Source organism: Perognathus longimembris, chromosome 24 (genome assembly GCF_023159225.1).
Source record: "Perognathus longimembris pacificus isolate PPM17 chromosome 24, ASM2315922v1, whole genome shotgun sequence".
Lineage (NCBI taxonomy): Eukaryota > Metazoa > Chordata > Mammalia > Rodentia > Heteromyidae > Perognathus > Perognathus longimembris.
The window spans coordinates 21647970-21670668 of NC_063184.1; the positions used below are offsets into that span (position 1 = coordinate 21647970).

A 22699-nucleotide genomic window follows, 5' to 3' on the forward strand; every position below is an offset into this window, starting at 1 on the left:
CAGTCTTAATCTCCTGAGTAGCTAGGGCTATAGGCATGAGCCGCAACCCCTGGCTTATGTTAAATTATGTTACAAATAATGTGATACAATTCATAAACCATTACTTTACAAATACACTCCAAAGCTAATATATACTTATTAGTTCCCTGAATATACAAAAAAGCTAATCTAATAAATAAAGCAGGAATTGATATCCTTTACTATTCTGTGAGCCAGCAGTATGACTGCCACTGTGCCCTGTGACAACGGTGGCACTTTGGGGACTTTACTGACATGCTAACCAGACCTTAACCAAATGACCTAAGTTCAGAAATTAAAACGAGTAAATCTTGTAACATCATTCTCTAGAAATATTTATTTAAAAATCTAACTCTTCATATTGGGTGCCATAACCAAGCAATAGGGTATAACATTCTTTTTAAACACAGCGGTAGTTTCAAACCTTTTCCAGCTCAACAGATCTAACCTAGAATAAACATCCCAACACTCTGCCTTTGAGGCTGACTGACAAATGTGCTACCAGTATAATTTGTAAACAACCCCTGAATGTGTATGCAACATTTCTTTATTGAAGTAGAAAAGGTCATAACATCACAAGCAAGGGAAAACAGAAGCCATCTGGGAGATAATCTGCTTCTTACAATAAAAATTAAAAAACACAAAATAGAAAATGTAATCAGTGTACAAATAACAATTAAAAATATGGGTATGTAATAACAATAAATGTTTTCAAAACCAGTATATTAAAATGAATGTTTTACTGCCAAATAGAAGACTATACAGTTATTCCTCAGCTCAATTTTTTTTTAATTCTTCCCCTGGAATTTCTCTCAAAAGTATTTTACAAAACTCATCAGCAGTAGATATAGCATGATCACAATAATAGTAATTTACTCATGCTCGCTCAGCTCTAATCCAAAAAACCAGAATCCATCCCAAATGTCCAGAGGATTTCCTTCTCTTACCCCTGGTTATCCTCATTGCTACCATGAACCTCTTTGCCTCTTGTCCTGACAACTAGCCAGATCTCACACCTCTCTCGAAACTCCACCTGCTTCTTGCCTACTTTACTCCTCTCACACTGGTCTCCTTTCTACTTTGAGAACATATTAAGCAAGTCTATCAAGTTGGCTGCTCTGGATGTCTACAATGTCTTCTCCTGATTCTTCCCATCACTTGTTCTTAACTCTTTAGTCCATGTTGCCTCCTCAATCAAAAGGACTGGTATAGACTACCAATCTAAAGTAAACTCATACCCTCAGAGCCCATCTCCTTCTCCCAATTTCTCTCTAATATGTCACCTTCTTGGTTACATTGCTCATTTATTTATTTACTTATGGACTGCCTGCCATTGCTTGCTAGAAGACTCTATATGCCATAGTTACTTCTGTGTCTCCTTCATATATTCTTTAAGTCCTAATCTAGAAGTTCCCAGCTACCGTGGCACAAGACAAACATGTCTTCTTCTCAATCTAATTACATGATACTGTACTCACTGTGTATTCAGGGGACAGTGGCCCATTACATACCAAAATCATCAAACACTCAAGTAATTATAAAATAATTTTTAAAGTGGCATAGTTCCTACATGTAACCCACATACATCCTCTCTTACACTCTAAGTCATCTCTACATTACTTGGAATAAGTACAATGTAAATGCTGTGTGAGTAGCTGTTTCCATATATTATTTAAAGAACAAATGAAAGAAGCTTGTACATGTTCAGTGCAGATGCAACTGTTTTTCTTTTTTTGGCCAGTCCTGGGCCTTGGACTCAGGGCCTGAGCACTGTCCCTGGCTTCCTTTTGCTCAAGGCTAGCACTGTGCCACTTGAGCCACAGCGCCACTTCTGGCCGTTTTCTGTATATGTGGTGCTGGGGAATCGAACCCAGGGCCTCATGTATACGAGGCAAGCTCTCTTGCCACTAGGCCATATCCCCAGCCCCGCAACTGTTTTTCTGATAGATCCCTTCCACAGATACAAAAGTATCAGATGCAGAAGAAAAATTGTATGTCCTCTCCCACTTGTAAGTTTCTTCCTCTATTCCATATCAAGTTGTATGTGTCCTTAATGAAAAAAAAAATTCAAAAACCACCCTCAATTAGGAACAGTCCTCAGTGGTAGAGAACCTGCCAACAGAGAGAAGAAGTGAAGGAGGAAAAAGGGTGACCTACACCTACAGATCTACACCTACAGACCAATGCATAATAAAATATCAGTAAGCATGATGTCTTGTTGTCTAGCACCTTCTCCTCTTCAGGCTCTGACATGAGCCAGTCCAGAGAAGGGGGAAAATTCTTGGTTACAACATGCCTATTTTCACCCTCATTCTTAAAATATAGTAATCATATTAAAACTTGATGGACAAAGTTTCAACCATCCTCAAATACCTCCTTCTCTAATTTCTTCTCATTTGTATATCTTGATCTTTCATGCAAAAAGCACATGCAAACACCTGCCCCTCTTAGGCTCTCCTAGCCCGCACTTATGTCCAGACAAGCCTGAGTTTTTGTACATACAAAAGACAGGTTTAATCATGTTTTCTTTTCTTAACAACAACAACAAAAAGCCTAGCATGGTGGGTCAAGCTTGTAATCTTAGCTAATAGAAGATGAGAGGTGGAGAAGGGGACATGGCAGCTGGAGACCAGCCAGGGCAAAAAGAAGTTTTCAAGACTCCATCTCAACCAATGGCTGGGTAGGGGGCTAGGTAGGAGGAAGGGAGTTCCTGTTATCCCATCTATAAGGAAGCTGAGATACAAGGAAGCTACAACAGCTGGATACAGCAGTAACCCAGGGAAATACAAGTAGGAAGATCTTATTCAGGCCCTCCTATGTTCAAAACAAGACTCAACCTCAGAAAAAACCAACACACACGCAAAGAGGCCAGAGGCAGAGCCCATGTAGTAGAGTGTCTGCCTAACAAGCATGAAACTAAATTCAATCCCTGATACTGCCTCCCTGCCCTCCCAAAATATATCCAACACTAAACAGTACAGAAATATAGTGAGCACACAATGAACATTCTACCAAGCTCACTGCTCAGAGCAGCTTTTAAACTTCTCATTAAAACAATCACACGAAAATCCATTTCTTTACTTAATAACTACATTTCTTCATTGGTTCTAACACAACTGAGGTGGGAGATTTTGTGCTGGGATTTCACATAAAGAGACATTTAAAAAGTGAACTACTTCAAAGGCAAGCAATTGCTTCAGGGTATGAGGATGTGGAAACAATGTGGGCAAACTATGTGAAGCAATGGCTGCCTAGGGAATAACCACAGGGCTCAGGGGAAACAGAATTCACTCAGCTGTTTGAAGGGTAATGTGCAAGCAGCAATCTAACATGCATACATGCACATTTGTTACGCAGGACAGGAAAGCATGGAAGTACAACTCCTGGTCATGTGCACAGAAAACAAATTCTGGCTGACACTCAGAAAGACTATACCCTAAGGGCAGAGGCCTTTAACATTAGTTTATCCTAGAAATTGAAAACTTGGTTACGATTTAAATAAAGGAAAAACAAGAAAATCCAAAATGTTTGCCCAGTTAATTCTTTCTATCACTCACATACATTAACAGACCTAGAAGACTGCAATTCTAATTTGTCCTCTGAAATCATTTGGATCAGTAGTCAACAGTCACTGGTCACACTGAGAATTCTCATGTAGAGTAATCCAGAGAAATAAGATACAATGTAGGTTTTCTAGTTGAGGAGAAAGGCTCATGATTAACTAAATACATATCATATGTGTGTGGCATATATATTATATGACATATATGTATATGTGTGTGTGTGTACTTAAACTCTACTACTATAAAAACTAGTACAGACACAAATTTGAACAAATCTCTCTGGTCCATCCTCTTAAAAGAACTAGTCTTTTTCAATCTAATGTGCCCACTTTAGCTTTACCCTGAGGTTTATATCATATATAAACAGCATAACTCTTATAAATTTCATAATCAGTATTATACTTTGAACTATTAAAATACTGTAAGTAACATGCACCTAGAAAGTTCTCCAAATCTTTTACTCATGACAAAAGTATTTATAGCATTATAAACATAACTTATGCCTGATGTTATTAAAACCACATTTATTTCCAAAAAACACAACTTTGGCAAGGTGCCAGCACAATGATAACAAACCAATCTAAGAGGAAAGGAAAGCCTTCATGAATTTTGGAAATACCCTCTCTGCTGAAATAGTAAAGTATCATTCTGAAAACTGAGTACCAAATAACTACAATGTTCTAAAATGGATAGAGACACATATAAGTACAACAGACTGCCTAGTATAAAAAGACTTTTTCAGTGTGGGGTATTTGAAACAGTGGCATAAAGAGACTTCAAGAGAATGGTCAAAATCATGAAAATTACATAGGTAGCCATAGATAGATAGATAGGCTTCTTTCTCCAGAACATCTCTAAAAACACTTGTTGTCTAAAGAATATTTTTCCTTCAGAACTTTTCTTTAAAAAAAAAAATCTTTCTCAGAATATATCCAAAATCTCCTTTAGCTTAATCTATTAAGGTTATCACCTCTACAAATTAACATCACAGAAATCATTTGAAAAGCACTGGGCTTTTAATCAAATCCTGGGATAGTTTGAGTCTTACCTGTCCCACCAAAGACCTATGTTAAAGGCTTAGTTAGTCCCCATCTTGACAATTTCGGAGGATGGTAACCTTTGGACATGGAGCCTACCCTGCAAGGGGATTATGGAACACCAGCCCTCCCAGTTCTCTCTCTTTTGTGTCCAGGTCATCGATGAGGGAAAAGTTCTGCTACTTAATGTGCTCTTTCCATGAGGTACTGGTGGTCTCCAACCAGAAGCCTAAAAGCAAACCAGTCCACCAAATCACAGACTGAAATTTGTGAAAACTGTGAGCCAAAATAAACTTTTTCTCTAGAAGCTGATTGTTTCAGCTGTGTGTTAAAGTAACTGAATGCTCCCCGACTGAACTCAATCACAACCTTAAATCCCTAGGCGGAAACAATGGCATTCAACTGCTAACATCATTGAAGTAACTACTAACCCTTTGGGTAAATCAAACTAGGATGACTCTAAAAATAAATAGTGGCTAATGCTCAATTTGAGAGGAAAAAAAAGGTTAACAATGTTAAGCACTTAAAATGTTTAACAATTAATAGAAATGGTGGGTTCTAACCTAGCACAAAACTCCTCATCATACTTAAAAAGTGTCAGCAAGAGATTGAAAGGAAATTCCTTCTTTCCTTTCCTCTTTACCACATAAAACACAAACATCCCTGGCATAGTTCCTCTTTTTTGTCACCTTGTGTATTAACACATAACATCATATTTATATACAACTACAATGAAGAAATATATATATTGTGGCACACAACAGGCCTTCATACAGACTGACTTACTATGTTGTACAGCACTCTATAAACCTATTCAACTTCATTCAAGTTCCTCTTTCTAATAAATGTAGACAATAAAAACGCAGTAAGTTTTATAAAAGAGAATTTACTGTGCCCCACAACCAGACTGAACACTGCATAACAGTCAGCTGCTAGTCATATCATATAAATATCAAGAGAAGCGTGAGGCTCAAAACCATACAATATGAGACTACTGGAGAAACTCCAAAGGTAACAACCTTGAATATATGAAGTGTGATTTGCTTAATTTTTCTAACAGTCTACAGCAACACCATTTCAAAAACGTTTCCATCAAAGTTATGCATGGTAATATATTTCTGTAATCCTAGCACTTTGAGTGTCATAAGCAGGAGGATAGCAAGATCAAGGCCAACACAGGCTACACAAAGAAGTCTCAAAAACCAAGGGCCGGGAGTATAGTTCAGCAGTAGAGTGCTTCCCTAGCATGCAAAAGGCCTTGGGTTTGATCCCCAGAAAAACAAATTAAACATATATATTTCAACAAAAAAAATGCTAAATAACTAAGAAAATTATGTTACCATAGGGAGAAAAATTCCATTTAGAAATAAGATATAAATGAGTATTAATTTAAAAAACAACTCTAGATGGAGATCAAAGAAATAGCATCCTTCTGAACTAGAATTATCTAAAGAAGTACATTTTTGTTTCATTTGTGTAAAATAAACAAAGAACCACTTTAAAATGTACAGAATCCTTAGTAGAGTACTTGTAATTCAACCTTGTAGTAGGAAGGCAGATGGAAATCGGCCCACCTGATTGGAAAAGAGCAAAGTCTGCTGAAACACCTGCTAGCACAGGTGTGAGGAAACAAGCACTCTCACTGTGGGCAACAGAATCTCCAGAGATATCTAGCAGTATCAATCACGATTACAAATGTGGACAACCCTTTGACTCAGCAATAAATATATACTAGTGTGTATTTGTGTGTATGTGCATGTGCACATACATACAAAGATTACACTGCACTGTCAGTCAAAGCACAAAGGCAGAAAGAACCTAAATGTCCATCAAGAGAAACTAGTTACACAAACTATGGCAAATCGAAATACAATGATGCTATGAAAAAACGAAGATAAATTTACTGTTAAGAAAACAAAAAGCTTTTTTTTTGTTTTTTTGTTAATAATAATAGTATTTGTGTTCAGAGGAATAGGGAACACACTTTTTTGTGGTGCTTGAACTCCGGGCCTGGGCACTGTCGCTGAGCTTTTCTAGCTCAAGGCTCACACTCTACCACTTTGAGCCACAACATCACTTCTGGTTTTCTGGTGGTTAACTGGAAAGAAAAGAGTCTCACAGACTTTCCTGCCCAGACTAGCTTTGAACTGTGATCCTCAGATCTCGATCTCCTGAGTAACCAGGATTACAGGCATGAGCCACCCGCACCTAGCTTGTAGATTTTATTTTTTAATACCTAGCATTTCTCTTTATATCCAATTTTTTGATTTTCATTTTCTTCTGTTACCTTCTGGAGTGCGTATCACATTCCTCCATTTGGGCTGATCGGGGTGCTAAATGCCAACAAAGCTGATGAGCTTTGTTACATTAACACTAGTGACAAAGCACCAGCTAGAAAAGAAACCTGAATATTTATACAAACACTTCAGTAAGAAAGTGAAAGAAGTGAAAACAAGGTATAAGAAATTCAGTCTAATCAATACTATAATTTTTCCCCCAAACCTAGCTTCAAACACTCATTCAGTATCGACTGGCCTTTTCTGACTTTCACTGTCAAGTTAAAACCCAAACCTACTTTCTCAATAGGGCTATACAGTGACTGTGCCTGGCAATGCCTAAGACTGAGTGGGCACTACCTTCACTGCTCACTGCTTAGTAACTCAATTAATGTGTTCCCATTCTCATTCCCATTATGTCATTTAATTGCAAAGGAAGGTTATCATAATATGTCAATTGGTATTGTCAAGTTTTATTCTATCAAGTTTATTTTGTCAAGTTCATAGTATATACGCAAGAGTCTCACCTGCCAAAGCTGGAACATAATAATCACTGTTAAGACACCCAAGGAACAAACCCTTTTCTGTCTAGATGTCTGCTTCTAGATTGATGAAATCATATTAGGTTTTTCCTCAATGCAGTTATAATTGGGGGAAAGGATGTGGATGGGACTGGTCCCGAGGCTACGGGACTGTGGACAAACAAGATGTCATGGAAAATAACAAACCATGTGTATTCACATGTACCCTGACTGAACCACCATAAAAGCAAGCTTTTTCCTTAAGTTCTCCAAAGAACCAAAAATAAGTCCATCAATAATTCCAGTCTAGCGAAAGGTCATCTGCATTAACAATGGGGCAACTTCAACAGCAATCACAAAATAAATAAAGTCAAAGTCTTTTTTGGAGGGATAGTGGGGTGAGAAGAGGACAAAAGAAATAGTCCCAGACGATATAGGTACAACTATACTGAACTCATAAGCAGCTGAGTAGTTATATGAATATCTTCTTTGCTTAGGTCTATCGACCATGTTATTCTTACTTGACCCAAACTCTATAGTACTTTTTCTTCATCAGATATAAAAGTCCTGTCTACGAGTAAAATTCCTCTTTTAAAAGGAGGAATTTATTAAAAAACAAGTAAGTAAGGCTTTTCTCCTAATACTACTGACTACCTTTGTTTCTCTACAAATATCAGGCAAGAAAAAAGCCTTCAGAATGTTTGTGAGATTTTTTTACACTTGTGATCACAAAGATTAAAAAATGACCACATGAGGGAAAGCAAGCCTCAGAGCCCCACAAAAAAAAAAGGCAACTGCTGTTTTAAAGGCAGAGGGAAGACACATGTGAAATATACATTATGTGGTTGCATAAACTAAATTAACTTTCTAACTTGGCATTATGACAGAGAAATCTGGGAGGGAAAGTAAAAGAAAATACTCAACAGCTTAAAAACCAACAATGGGCCCATTTATTCAAGGTAGGACAGTTCTCCCATTTCAGCTTCCCAGGACCGTCTTTCTGTCTGTCCTTAGGAAGATAACTGTAGCCGCCATGTCAGGACACTCACTCAGCTATACTCACAGCTACCCTAGGACCCAAGCACTGGTGAGAAAGGTATTCATCTTCATTCACTCTGTAGCAAAAGCTAGCAGCGAGAAAAGTTGACTTGGAGGTGTTCAAATTACATCATTCAACTTCACTGAATTTCTTCTGAAGGAAATAAATTCTAACAAATATAAAAGATGTATGCCCACTAAAACTGAGAAACATTATCACTATGTCTGTCATTTCATCACATGCTGCCAGGTGGCACGGATCTGTACTGTGGTACTATGATCATTTCTTTACTACCCAACCTTTGTATTGCTCGGTACTTTGAATCTTCTTTGGTGGCCTCTAGGAAGTACACCTATAAATGAATTCACAGCCAAGTGTTTTACAATTCTGTTGTTCTCTTCTATTCCCCAAACAAGATTCCCCAAGGAAAGGTAAATAAATTTCTACTGCTTTTCAAACCCAAGTAAAATTCTGTCTTAACTGGTTAATAAGCTATCCTGAGAACCAAAGTCATTATTTGAATAGTTAAGAACTTCACCTCATTCTTACCTTAAAAAAATCCTAAACCAGGGGCTGGGGAGATAGCCTAGTGGCAAGAGTGCCTGCCTCGGATACACGAGACCCTAGGTTCGATTCCCCAGCACCACATATACAGAAAAACGGCCAGAAGCGGCGCTGTGGCTCAAGTGGCGGAGTGCTAGCCTTGAGCGGGAAGAAGCCAGGGACAGTGCTCAGGCCCTGAGTCCAAGGCCCAGGACTGGCCAAAAAAAAAAAAAAAAAATCCTAAACTGTGTTTAGGAAGAACTTGAAGATCATTTTCAGGAAACACAAATATCGACAGTGAATAAAGCTCTGATGTTATAGATCAGAATATAACACACAGCCAAGAGAATTACAACTTGAGGGTGTTGAATTTTCAAGATGTTACTCACAACTATATAATCCTTTTTGTAATTCCATCATGAGGAACATTAACTTGCCAAAATATGGCCCTGAATTGTGCAACAAGTCTCCTATTTCCTCTTGTAAAATATACTGGCGAAGACCAAGGAACCCACACTGCTACAATGAAAGCCATCCCCACATTCCAGGGCTCCAGGGCAATTCCCATAAACACAGGGTCATAACAGGAGCCTGCAAACCCCTGTAGCCAGCACTCCTTTTTAAGGATGGAAAGTGAAGACAATGACATGTGATCAAGCAGTTCTAGCAATCTGAGGAACTTTTTAAAAACAGCAGGAATTGTCAATCCAATTTCATACAATATAAATGGTAAGCAAATGTGAATAAAATGTTACAGCTTTACACTTGGGATTATTTATGAAACAAGAAATAGCAAAATTATATGCCAGCACAACAAAAATCTCAAGAAAATAGCGTGTTCAAGTGGCTTATCTATCTCAAATACAACTTGATAGGCCAAACTTCCAAAGTTATAAGGGAATAACACATGGCTCTTTGCAGCTCAACATAGAAATATCTGACATAGATGGGGGAAAAGTATACTTTTGAACTCTAAAAATAAAGATGCAGATTCCTAGCTAAGCATAAGCTTCAGTTTATTTTTCAATTTTAATTATAAGTAAAAAAAAAAAATCACCTGCTTTGTCCACTACAACTACAAGAGATTTAATGTTTCAAGTCTCTACATAATTTTCCTTTCAATTTTATATTATTATAAAGGTAAAAATTGAGAGAGAACTGTGTGCCAAACCCTGCTAACAATCTCATCTGCATCATTAAAGTAAGAGAATTATTAAATTATGTGTTTTATGGCATGCTTTCAGGTTTTAATTGCTTCTTTATACTATTAATTAAAAAATCTGATGATCACTGAAAAGTATCCCAGTAATTTTACATTACTAAAACAGAATAAGGACAACCAGAGAACTAATTAAAATGAAAGTGAGTTAAACATTTACAACATTAATAATCTTACCACAATATAAATTAGTGATTAGGTACAACTCTTCATGAGGCAATGTGACTAGGCATGTTTAAACTGAACCACACAAGGGGTTAAAAATAACTATAATGAAAGGGCAACAGCTAGCAATCCAGTTGAGCCAACATTCCCTCCTCTCCCCCACCCCTCCCGTGCCCATCCTCTCTGGCCCAGAGTGAATTGCATGCTCTACTGCACAAGGCCCAAAAAGGTCACAGTGGATGGCAGAGACTTTTGTAAGAGAACAGAAATAACTCAGCAGCTTGTTACCGTAGTCTCTTTTAATCAGTGTGTTCAAAACCCTTTAATTAGCACTCTGTCTACACAAGGAAAGCATTTCTGGGTGCCAGGGGAGAGCACAGATGTATGTACACAGTGTTCCCTTGTATCTGCATCACAACATGGAGCTTGCACCTCAAATTGTCTGCCAGGAAACTGAAGCACATAAAACTTTTTAAAGGCATGGTGCCATACGATTTACATATACCACTTGCATCTCCATAATTGAATCACAAAGTAATGATAAAGTCTATTTCAGTGAGTGTTGGTTGATCTGTTCTTTTTTTGTTCAGCAAAACTTGAAGTATTTTAAATGAAGCAAAAACTTTCTCTAGCCAATTAATGTTGAAAACTAGTAGCATAAAATATTAACAAAACAAAAACAATATTCTGCCCTCGTAGCAGACTTCCCATAGAAGAAAAACAATGTCTCACTCAAACAAGAATAAATCCTAGCATTCATTTCATATAAATGCTATATATTCAAAATTTCACCCAAGCACTAATAGGTTTGAAAACTAGCAGGCTGGATTATTTACATTTTCTTGCAAAATCTGATTAACTGGAATCAAAACAGAAATTGATGAGAAATTAAAGATAACTATTTGCAAATCCACAGGGAAGAAACAATGGAAACTTCATTAGTAAAAGGATATTTACAGTATTTTAACAGGGATATACAAGTACAAAATATTAAATCTTGGGGCTGGGAATATGGCCTAGTGGCAAGAGTGCTTGCCTCCTATACATGAAGCCCTGGGTTCGATTCCTCAGCACCAGAAGCCTTGAGAAAAAAAAAAAAAAAACAGGGACAGTGCTCAGGCCCTGAGTCGAGGCCCAGGACTGGTTAAAAAAGAAAAAGAAATAAAAATATTCAATCTCTCAAAATCAAGATATATATTTTTATATGTACTTTAAAATGCAGAATGTTTATTCATGTATGTATTAAATTTTTTTTGCAGTATTAAATTTTTTTTAAACTAGCCCTTTATTTGGGTGGTTATCCTGGGGCTTGACCTCAGAGCTTGGATGCTGTCCCTTAGCTTTTTCACTCAAGGCTAGTTATCTTGAGCTTCACTTCCAGCTTTTTGGTGGTTACTTAGAGATAATAGTCTTGTCAGCTTTCCTGCCCAGGTTGGCTTTGAACTGAAATCCTCAGATCTCAGACTCCTGAGTCACAAGGATTATAGATGTAAGCTACAGGTTCCCAGCTAAACTAGTGGGCATATATATTCATACATATACACACACACACATACACAAAATACATGTGTATATATTAATGTATGAACAGCCTAACTACAGTTAAGTCAAAGTGAATCACTGGGGGATCAGTGTACAGTGTAACTGGTAAAAGCTAGTTCTTCTACACAAGGCCTATTATTTCACAAGTGTTCAATGTGAATAACACTATTTCACAGATTGGCATGAGAATTAAGATGCATTTATAATACTTGGCAAAAATCCAAGTTTCTTGGTAAATCAGAGACTAAAGTGGAAAGAACATGAAGTTGGTATATTCATGCACTTTTGACAAAGGTGTAAGTTGACAAGTTATCAAAATGACCTATATATTCATAAATGCATGTGAACTCATATTACATATATTTATTATAGCACTGCCTGTACTAGAAATATACGAAACAAAAACAAATGCCCTCCAGTAGGAGACTGGTTAAATAAACTTTACTTCCAAAACAAGAGCCTTCTTATATCCTAAGAGAAAAAGTTCTCCATGGTGAATTGCTGAGAAAAAAGCAAAGTATGAAACTGTATATAATAAGCTACTATTGAGTAAAAGAGTAGAAATACAGATGTAGGAGAAGAAAGGATTTTGAAATTTACCACTAAGAAATAACTGTTTAGCCAGTCACCAATGTACAATTACAACTGTAATCCTAGCTATGCTGCAGTCTGACACCTGAGGATTGAGGTTTGAAGCCAGCCCAGGTACAAAATTCCATGAGACTCTTTTCTCCAATTAAGCAAAAAGCTGGAAGTGGTTCAAGTGGCAAAGTGACAGCCTTGAGCAAAACAAAAAGAGCCAAATGAGAGCAAGAGGCCTTTAGTGTGTAAGCCCCAGAACTGGCTTGCACTCATGCACACACAAACACACAGACTCACAAGAACAAGAAATGGTAAGTATGTTTAACCTCATTTAAGCATCATACATGGTATACATATATCAAAATATTACTTGGTAAGTAACATAAAAAAAGGACATAAAAAAGGACATAAAAAAAGGAAAATCTACTCTAGAAAGCTAGCAATTAATTAAAAGTAACAATTACCCATTGGTGATGAGACAGTGCCTGATATGTATGTAGTCAAGCCCAAACAAATGGAAGCTATCACAATTCACATCAGTATGATCACCATTATGAATATTCTTAAAATACATACACAGAATACATTTAGCTAAATTCATAATGAGGCAAACAATCAAATCTAATTGTTATAGGCAATCTTGGTGGAAATCAAAGCCCTTCATTTTCTTCTCAAAAGTAAATCACTTTTGGCGATTTTATTATTATTATCTCTACTGAAAGGTGAGCTGAGAAAATAATACCAAAAACAGTCTTTTTATTCAATCTTAATAAGATAGCTTTGGGAGCTGAAAAGCACCACTCAACTTCTATAATGCAATAAAATATATATGAAACAAGTTAGGCCAAAGGAAATTACCCAACTGAAGAAGCAGTTCAAATTTAGAGTCTGCTACGCAGTTAACTGCTTTTCTATTTTATCTTTGCTAATACGGGAAGGGATGAAAATAAGCAGGAGTGAAACCAATTGTCCTGGCTAACTCTCCCACCCCCAGTCTTTATGGGATAACTAAACTTGCTGTGAACAAGCCTTACAATGTTGTAAGCACAGAACAGGTCAATTGAGAATTCAGAGATTCCTGAATTTTCCAGAACCAAGTATTGTATGCACATCTGCAATAAAATCTGGAGAGTTTCCTTACACTAGAGATTGTCAGAGGCATGTTGAAATCCTTGCCACCTTGAAGCCGGAACCCCCACGGAGCTGGACCAACCAAGGACACGCTGTAGTTGCTCATGGTTCTAATGGCACAAAGTCCAATGACAGAAGATCAAACAAACTGTGAAAGAAAATTAGATGGTTAACAAAAAATGTATATTTTAAATTCTATTAAACAATTAAATGTAGTTAATATAAAGTCAACTAAATTATGTTCAGAATTTGGGGATGGGATAAAGGGATATGTGTGTATTAAATTCTTCATTAATTTCACTGTAAGGAACTACTGTAGCTGGGTGCTTAGTGATTCAGTTCTGTAATCCCACCTATGTGGGAAACTGAAGAAAGAAGATTGAAGTTCCTAAGACTCCTTCTCAACAGGTGGCAAGCACCTGTAATCCTAGCTACATGGAGAGTGAGGTTGGGAAAATCATGGTTCCAACCCAGACACAAAAGTCAAACAAAACTCCATCTAAACAAAAAGAAGTTGGGAGTAGAAGCATATGACTGTCTTCCCAACCACCTATAGTATGAAGCAAAAAGCAGGAGCATCAAGGTCTAGGCAAGCACCCTGATAGGAATCAAGACCCTATTTTAATAACGAGGTGAAAAATGGCTGAAGGTGTGGCTCAATGGCAAAGCACCTGCCTGGCAAGCAGGAAGCTTAGTTCAAAATCCAATAGTGGAATATATGAGCTAATTAATATACAGTTTTACACTCCTGCCCATTTCTGTAGCCTAAAGTTTCCACATGAGAATTTATTTCTAGCTACTTAACAAGTTTTACAACTTGCTACAATACAATGTTGTAGCTTTTTGCATAAGAACTAATTTACTTCATGCTTTACTGGAGATTAAATCTAAGGCCTTTTTGCATGCTAGGCAAGCACTCTTCCCCTGGAAGACACTCCCAACCCAGAACAAGATTTCATTCCAGCTGTAATTCCAAGTGATTCTCCCTTTTCCTCAACCTCATGTATTCTTTTCCCTGCAGTTGGCAGTAGTACTTCAATTCCATGTACTTAAATTCTAGGTTATTCTAACATATGAAAGGGATTGAAAATCAGTAGAGCACCCCCAGTTAGGTTTTCTAAATACTAAATCCTTTAAAATGGGACGTTATCTTTTAAAGCACCTAGTTGTTCTCACCAATAAGCCCTAATTTATATTTTCTCATATAGATGTATGGTATTTTCCACATATAAAGGAATACTTACTTTTCCTTCAGATAAGTAAAGATAGGCAATACTTTAGAACAGGTGCATTTTTAGTCACAATTGGGTTTGTTTTGTATTTACAAATCATCAAGCACAGGATAGAGTAATCAAGATTTACAGGCAGATAAGGAAGTGATGACTAAAAATGGTAAAGTACCAAGTTAGCCTTAACGCATGTTTCTGAATGGCAGCTTCCACAAGCTGTCTTGCAGCACTGCTTTCTTCCTGCTTTGCTGTGACTGTGCTCGCAATGACTATATGCTAGTACTGCTAAAGATTTTTTAAAAGAAAAACAAAATCTGATTTGGAATTTTTCATTTGTTGTTATAGTGCCACAGAAGACATTGGAAGGAAAAACTTTTTTTTAATACTGAGAAACCTAATATACATTCTTTATGGAAAAAATTTTATGATAAAGAAGCATAATTTTATAATTTTTAAGTCACTTTTTAAAGCAAAGCTGTTAAGACGCACTTTCTTAGAAGATATAAACCACAAATCACTGCCTTATATTAACTATTTTACAATATTTTTGACCCATTCAAACTTTCTGTCACATCATACCAAACTAATACCAGCAGATGTAGGTATCTGCACCTGTGGATATCCTTAAACACTGCCTCTCAAAAGAGGAAAATGAGGCAATACTTGAAGAACACTCCTTAGAGAAAATTAATTCAAGGATAATGTGAGTTGCATCTGCCCAGAAAATTAATCATTAATCTTTTCCAAAGGCATGGGAGAACACTTAATTACTAGGCAATAACACACTAGTACTGAGCTGACTGACACAGATCACCAGAAAACAAACCCAAAGAACAGGCCAGAAGTCAAATTGTTACAGGAGAAAAACCAATAGTGGAGTACTACCAAGAAGCTACACATAATCACAACTGTTCCCTGCTTTAAAAACACTAGTTGAAGTCAATATCGGTATACGACATAAATCAGGAATGTGTAAAACCAGCTGATATTTCACAAGCTGTGCTCCTCCTTTAAAAAAAAAAGTCTTTAACTGCTGACAAGAGAACAATGTGAAATTTAAACTCGGCTCCCTTTGGTCCCAATCTTCCATACAAGGAACTGCATTTCATGTATGTATCCATCTATGTATATGTGATTCTTTTTACAGATACTCTCTAACATCTCCCATTTGTCACTAAAATTCCTAGCAAGGGGGGGGGGGGGAGATACAGCCACACAACCAAAAAAGTTACTTCTTTTCTATTCTGCTGGCTTCACTTCGAATTCATTTGTCTTAAAATATTCTGATCCCAAAGCAAGGGCAATATTATTATTGGCCTTTCGCAGGTCTCCTCCATCTGGGCATTCGTGCCTCCTAAAATACCAAGCAGGCAGGAAATCGCAGCTTACTCTGCTCACAAATACGTAGATGTTGGAATTTCTGTATAGGATTGGATTTTCTTTTAGGAAAGTCTTATAAATAACCACTTTGGCCTCGTACTGCTAGAGAGGGAGCTTGGTTATTTTTTTCCCACACTTGTGTATCAGCTTCATTGAAATGGAGATAGAGGAGGGGAGTTCATGAAGAACTACAGTGACATTAAAAAAAAAAAAAAAAAAGGAGTATCCTAAGACTGTGGCTCAGGTGGGTAGAGTGCTAGTTAACAAAGAGCAAAAAAAAAAGCTCACGGACAAGAGTCCAGGTCCTGAGTTCAAGTACCAGAACAGGCACCAAAAAAAGGCCGGGGGGGGGGGCGGGGGAAGAGGGATCTTGAGATTCCCTTTTTCTCCTTTTGAGATTCAACAGGGGCGGAGCTGAGGGACTAAAGCGACAGGCATAGGATGAAGGCAGCTGAAGAGCCAGTTTCCCAGCTAAGGTTCACGCCTAGCACTTGTTGGCCAAATAAGGCTGTGGGAGCCGGCTGTTTCCGTGGCAGGCGGGTTCAGGCGTCCTCGGGTCAGGGAGGCGGACTTGGGGATAGGATCTGGTGATCACACACCCTAGACCTGCCCTGCCCGGCACAACCACCGGTTTTCTTGCCCAGTTACGTCGGCCCTGCCCACCCGCCCTTCCTCTCCCCCCACCCCCGCCCACTTATTGTCAAACTCCCCAGTCTGACAAAAAGCCCCATCGAGTACCCAAGTAGTAGTCAGTGCGGTGTCCGAGCCTGACTGAGAGGGTTTGGGGGGATTTTTGTTGCTGTTGTTTTTTAACCACCCAGGGAGCTTTCCGTCTGCACGCAGGCGAAGTCGGGCTTCGCACAGGTTGCACAATTGCGAATACTTGGGGAGGAGAGGGGGGTCATCAACGCGCCTCGGTGGCTGGAAAGCACACACCACAAACACGAACACGCCTTTCCCGGAGGGTCCCGAGTCCCCCCCCCCCCACACGCCCCTGGGAGCGCCCCCCCCGCCCCAGGATCGGGGTGTACCCGGACGCCCAGCGTCCTCAGGAGCCGGTCCGGTCGGGTGGGGACGGGACGGGGCTGGACGGGACGGCGGGGGGCTCCCGGAGCCCCTCAGTAACCCCACCCTCGTCACCCCCGCTCCAGGTACCCGCGTCTGCACCCCAACTCCGGTGCGCGCCCGGCAGTGGCCAGCCCGGGCTGCTAGGACTCCCGGGGGCTCGCCGGTCCCCTCACGCCCACAGCCGCGCTCCCAGCCTCGGCTTCCTGCGGGCCGCGGGGCCGCCTCCGCCGCCCGGCGCCGCGCGCACCTGAGGAGCCACCGCGCGCCCAGCGCACCCGGTCCTCCAGACACCCCGCAGCGGGGTTGCCCGCCCGCGGAGCGGCTCCGGGCACCCGCTTCTCTCCCTCTCCCCGGAGAGGAAAGCGACACCGCTTCCCCAGCGGGCCGCCGGCCACTCACTCACTCAACTCACCCCCGCAAGCCGCGCGGCGCAGCCTCCGCCTCCGACCAGCGCTGACAAGTGACTCGCCCGGCTGGCGCGGTCCCTAAGGCCTGCGGGGAACTTCCGCCTCCTCACTCTCCGGGCCACGCCCCCTGGAGCGAGACACGCCCCTCTGTGCTCAGCCACGCCCTTGCTCTAGGACACGCCCCTAGTCCGGTCACGCCCTCCTCCGCGACTAGCCACGCCTCCCCCCGGGCCAGGCGTGGATGGTTAAACTGAAGCTAATCTCTCAGTCTTGCTGGGGCCGGCTGGGAGCTGCGTGGGAAAGACTTTTGCTCTGTGGAGTTTCGGTGGGAGTAGTCTTAGGGGCATTCTGAGCAGTACCTGGCAAAGACCTTGCCTTTCACGTGTCTGTTTTGTACTTGGGTGCATTTCTCTCCCTAGGAACTTGGCAAGTCATTGCTCCGATTAAAAATAGAAAGGGGCTTTGGATAAATCCCCGTCAATGCAAGCAAGCTGAAGGGCTACTGCCTGGATTCTTGTTTATTTATTTATTTTGAGAGTGCTTTATATACTCTTGAGAAGTGTAAACCCTGAAGTTAACTTGTCAGGAAGGTGAAAATCGCCTGTCCTAATATGTAGAAGGTAAATCTGTCATCACACCAAAAGACAGTGATGGCAAATGACAGTCAAAAGCTGATTCAACTTCTAGATCCTCAGTTTATTTTTCTAAGCCCAATCCATAGCCCATTTCCTCGCTTCTGTAAAGTAGCTTGAATGAGCCTGAGGAATTTACTCAGGAGCAAACGTGAGTACTGTTCAGTGAACACATGAAAAATGATTTGCGATCTCTCTTACAGTTTGAATCCCTCCCATATAACCAATGTAAGTTAATAGAAAAAAACACCCCCCACAAAAAAGTAAAAAAAAAAAAAAGCAGTAACAACTATTTGCAAATAACCTCTTGCATGCTAGGTAGTTTCATAACAAAGTGGGGACTATCATCCCAATTTTTAGATAAGAAGAGCAAAATTGCAAAGGATTATAATTTATGAAATGACCAGGGCTAAGAGTAACCTTATAAATTAAAAGTTGCTTCTCCTCTGTTTGCTGCTGCTAAATAAATGGAGCCTCCATCAAAGACAGCAGATATCTATGGAAGAATAAACATCTGGGGATGAGCCTGGAGAGAGTGAACACAGTTTAGCTTCTGCAACTGTCTTACTCCTCATGACAGGCTTGCCTCTGAATCTCCTCCTGCTGCTGCAGTCCAAAGTCAGAAAAAAATCAACCCAATTCAGCCATCTTGCTCATATTTACCCAAATGTCCTCTAAGCTACCACCTGTATTAAAAGGACACAAACAACCTGTGAAAGTTACAGTTTCCTGGGTCCCATCCAGACCTATAATCAATCCTTGGATGTAGGCCCCAGCCTTTTCAACAAGCACATTTCCTCCCAGGCATCCAGGTAATTATTAAACTGCTATGCTTTAAAACTACTTCTCTAGAAATATCCCAGTGCTCCCGTTTACTGAATGAGGGAATTCAGAGAGACCTAGACATACCAAGTAGCAGAGACTTACCTCAGTTTCCTCTTCTTCAATGAAATTATAATAATTAATAACCACTTGAGATTATCATAAGAAATCCAGACCATACAGTCATCGCTAAGTATTCCTTCTGGAATCGATTCCAGGACTCCTTCAAGTGCCACAATTCTTGGATGTACTAGTTATCAGCCCTCATGTAAGATGGTGTAGTACAGAGCCCACACATATCCTTCCATGTGCTTTTAATCACATCTGGGTTGCCTTCCTTATACAATGAATTGTCACTGGGTTGTTCTGACAGTCCTCTTTTACATCTTTTTCATGATCAACGTTTATGAAATAGGTAGCTGTGGTTTGGAGGACACTCTTGTGACGTTACTAGCAGGAAGATAATAAAGTCATTGAGAAACCTGGCATCCTTGGCCTTGTTAATTTGTCGGCCAGGCAATGATGCACCAACCACAAAAGAAGCCAAATTAAAAGCTTAACCTCATCAAAACCAGCACATATAATCCTAGCTAATCAGTAGGCTGCGATCTAGAGGATTAGGTAGTTCAAGGCCAGAAGGCAGAAAAGCTCACTAGACTCCATCTCCAAATAAGCAAAAAGCCGGGCTCAAGAAATGGAACACCAGCCTAAGCAGCAAGCTAAACAACCACAAGGCCCTGAGTTTAAACCTTGGTTTCAAATATAAAAGCAAATGAAAAGCTAGAGAGAGGGAAAAAAAGATCAAAAGATTCTCCAATTTTTTGCAGAAGAGAATTTTCAGAATAGTCCATCTATTTACATATGAGTATAAACATTTACTTTTACATTTTATTATCCAATATATGACTCAGAACCTCTTGCAGTACTTCAAAAATAACAGCAACTTTTAATTGCGAGATGACAAAACCATGACAAGATTTTACATTCATATCCAGTACACTATAAATTGCAGTCTTTAAAAAGTTGCTACATGGGCTGGGAATATGGCCTAGTGGCAAGAGCGCTTGCCTTGTATACATGAAGCCCTGGGTTCGATTCCCCAGCACCACATCTATAGAAAATGGCCAGATGTGGCGCTGTGGCTCAAGTGGCAGAGTGCTAGCCTTGAGCAAAAAGAAGCCAGGGACAGTGCTCAGGCCCTGAGTCCAAGCCCAGGACTGGCAAAAAAAAAAAAAAAAAAAAAAAAAAAGTTGCTACATTACTCTGCCAATGTCTCACTAAAGTTCTAATCCTGACAAGTAAGTAAATCACTTATGGTATGAATTTTAATATTTAGAGTACGGAGGAAGCATTAACTTTTTTTAATATATATACATATGTATTATATGTATATGTATCTCTCTCTCTCTCTCCCTCTCTCTCTCTCTCTCTCTCTCTCTCTCTATATATATATATATATATATATATATTGCCAGTCCTGGGGCTTGAACTCAGGGCCTGAGCACTGTCCCTGACTTCATTTTTGCTCAAAGCTAGCACTCTGCCATTTGAGCCACAGCGCCACTTCTGGCTATTTCTGTTTATGTTGTGCTGAGGAATTGCACCCAGGGCTTCATGCATGCAAGGTAAGCACTTTACCACTAAGCAACATTCCCAGCCCCTAATATATGTTTTTTGATGGACCAGAGCATGGTGGTACAGAACTGTTAGCACAGATACTTGGGAGGTGGAGATGGAGACAAATACAGTTTGAGGACTCCCCAAGGGGAAAAACTTAAGGAAAACTATCTCAAACAAGTAGAGTGTGGTGAAATCCCAGTCACTTAGCAGGCCTGAGGCTGACCTGGGCAAAGGTTTGAGGCCCTATCCAAACAAATAACGAAAGCTAAAGCAAACAACACCTAGGGACTTGGCTCACATGATAGAGTGCCTGCCTTTAAAGTCTAAACATAAATGCTATCCATGGAGGACTCTGAGCTCTCCAACAGAGTGCATAGTAGAGAAATTTGTATCTCCAGAATTTTCTTGGACTCTGCTCAATGTGGTTGTAATTTGTATTTCTTCGACAATATTTCTAGTTTCATATAAAAGACATAGGGTTTTGTGAATAAGCTTCAGTAAGGTAGAAATGTCAGAATAAAAGCCACTTCAAGATTAAGAGATCAATTTCTACACCTGGTTATAGGAAAATTTTTATTTTAAGCTGAAACCATGATTTCAACCAAGATTTCTAGACTTCTTTTCAGAAAGGACTCCCTCGATAATAATAAATTACTTCTCACTATGAAGAAAAGAGTGAAAACTCAAATTAAAATCTCTGCAGAATTTTAGATTTTCTCTGTAAATGTTTTTCTAGAGACAAAAAAAAAAAGAAAATATGCACAGTAAATGGATGCTCCCGCAACACAAGTCAAACAAATTAAATCTAAAAAAAAAAAAAAAAAAAAAAAGTTTGGTCTACATAAAATCAACAGCATAATTTTGTTTCATTTTTTAAATTTTAACTTGAACATTCAATATACATCCATTGAACTTAATCTTAACACAGCAGTCTTACAAATTTATTAAACATTTAAAATAATGTGAAACACCCTAAACACACCACTTGAGATAATATGTTAAGCCAGGTGCCAGTAGCTCATACCCATAATATGAGATCTGAGGATGATGATTTGTAGCCAGCCCAGGCAGGAAAGTCGGTGAGACGCTTATCTCTAATAAACTACTCAGGGAAAGCCAGAAGTGGTGCTGTGGCTCTAGTGGTAGAGAGCCAGCCTTGAGCAAGGAGACTCAGGGACAGCGTCCAGGCCCTGAGTTCAAGCCCCAGGACTACCAAAGACATAAAAATAAAAAGATAATATTTTATAAGTACTGTCATCTCTTAGGCTCTGACAGGTGTTGGTCCTCGCGTTGCTATGGGTACCAAAACCTTCCTATGCTCAAGTCCCTCATATAAAATGGTGTGAAGTTCTGCCATCAAGTTAGATAATGACAAATTTTTCTATTGTTATTTTCATATAGTTTTATATTATTTATAAACTACATTACTAAATGTGTTACTTAGAAATGTATGTTTTCTTAGGAGAGGAACACAAAGGCACAATGCCTCTATGAATCCGATCATATAAATGAATATTTATCTAAATGAACTCCAGGAACTGGAAACAAGAGTTTTTTCTGGGGCTGGGGATATGGCCTAGTGGCAAGAGCGCTTGCCTCGTATACTTGAAGCCCTGGCCAGAAGTGGCGCTGTGACTCAAGTGGTAGAGTGCTAGCCTTGAGCAAAAAGAAGCCAGGGACAGTGCTCAGGCCCTGAGTCCAAGGCCCAGGACTGGCAAAAAAAAAAAAAAAAAAAAAAAAAAGAGTTTTTTCTGTCATGGCTGTTTTTCTTTTCTTTTTTGCCTTCTTTGTTCATTTATCGTTCATTGGAGGGCAAGGGGGAGTACAGAAACAGAGGGACAAACGTGCTCACTGGCCACTATGTTGAAAATGAACCTTACAACTGGTGATTGTGGACGGGAGGGA

General features: G+C 39.5%; 1 protein-coding gene across 7 annotated transcripts in view; it reads right to left on the bottom strand.

Moving 5' to 3' along the window:
• The window catches only part of Pdlim5 (PDZ and LIM domain 5), a 143196-nt gene extending 125361 nt beyond the window's left edge, over positions 1–17835 (bottom strand). For 6 of the 7 annotated variants that reach the window (XM_048333614.1, XM_048333613.1, XM_048333618.1 and 3 more), the window contains exons 1-2: positions 17726–17835; positions 13647–13784 (exon numbers count right to left, since the gene is read on the bottom strand). In XM_048333614.1, coding sequence (XP_048189571.1) covers positions 13647–13742 — 96 coding nt within the window. In that variant the 5' untranslated portion in view covers positions 13743–13784; positions 17726–17835. Of the gene's footprint in view, positions 1–13646; positions 13785–17725 lie in introns of those variants that run through there. The other variant, XM_048333615.1, reaches the window with a different exon arrangement.
• Positions 17836–22699: the final 4864 nt, after the last annotated feature.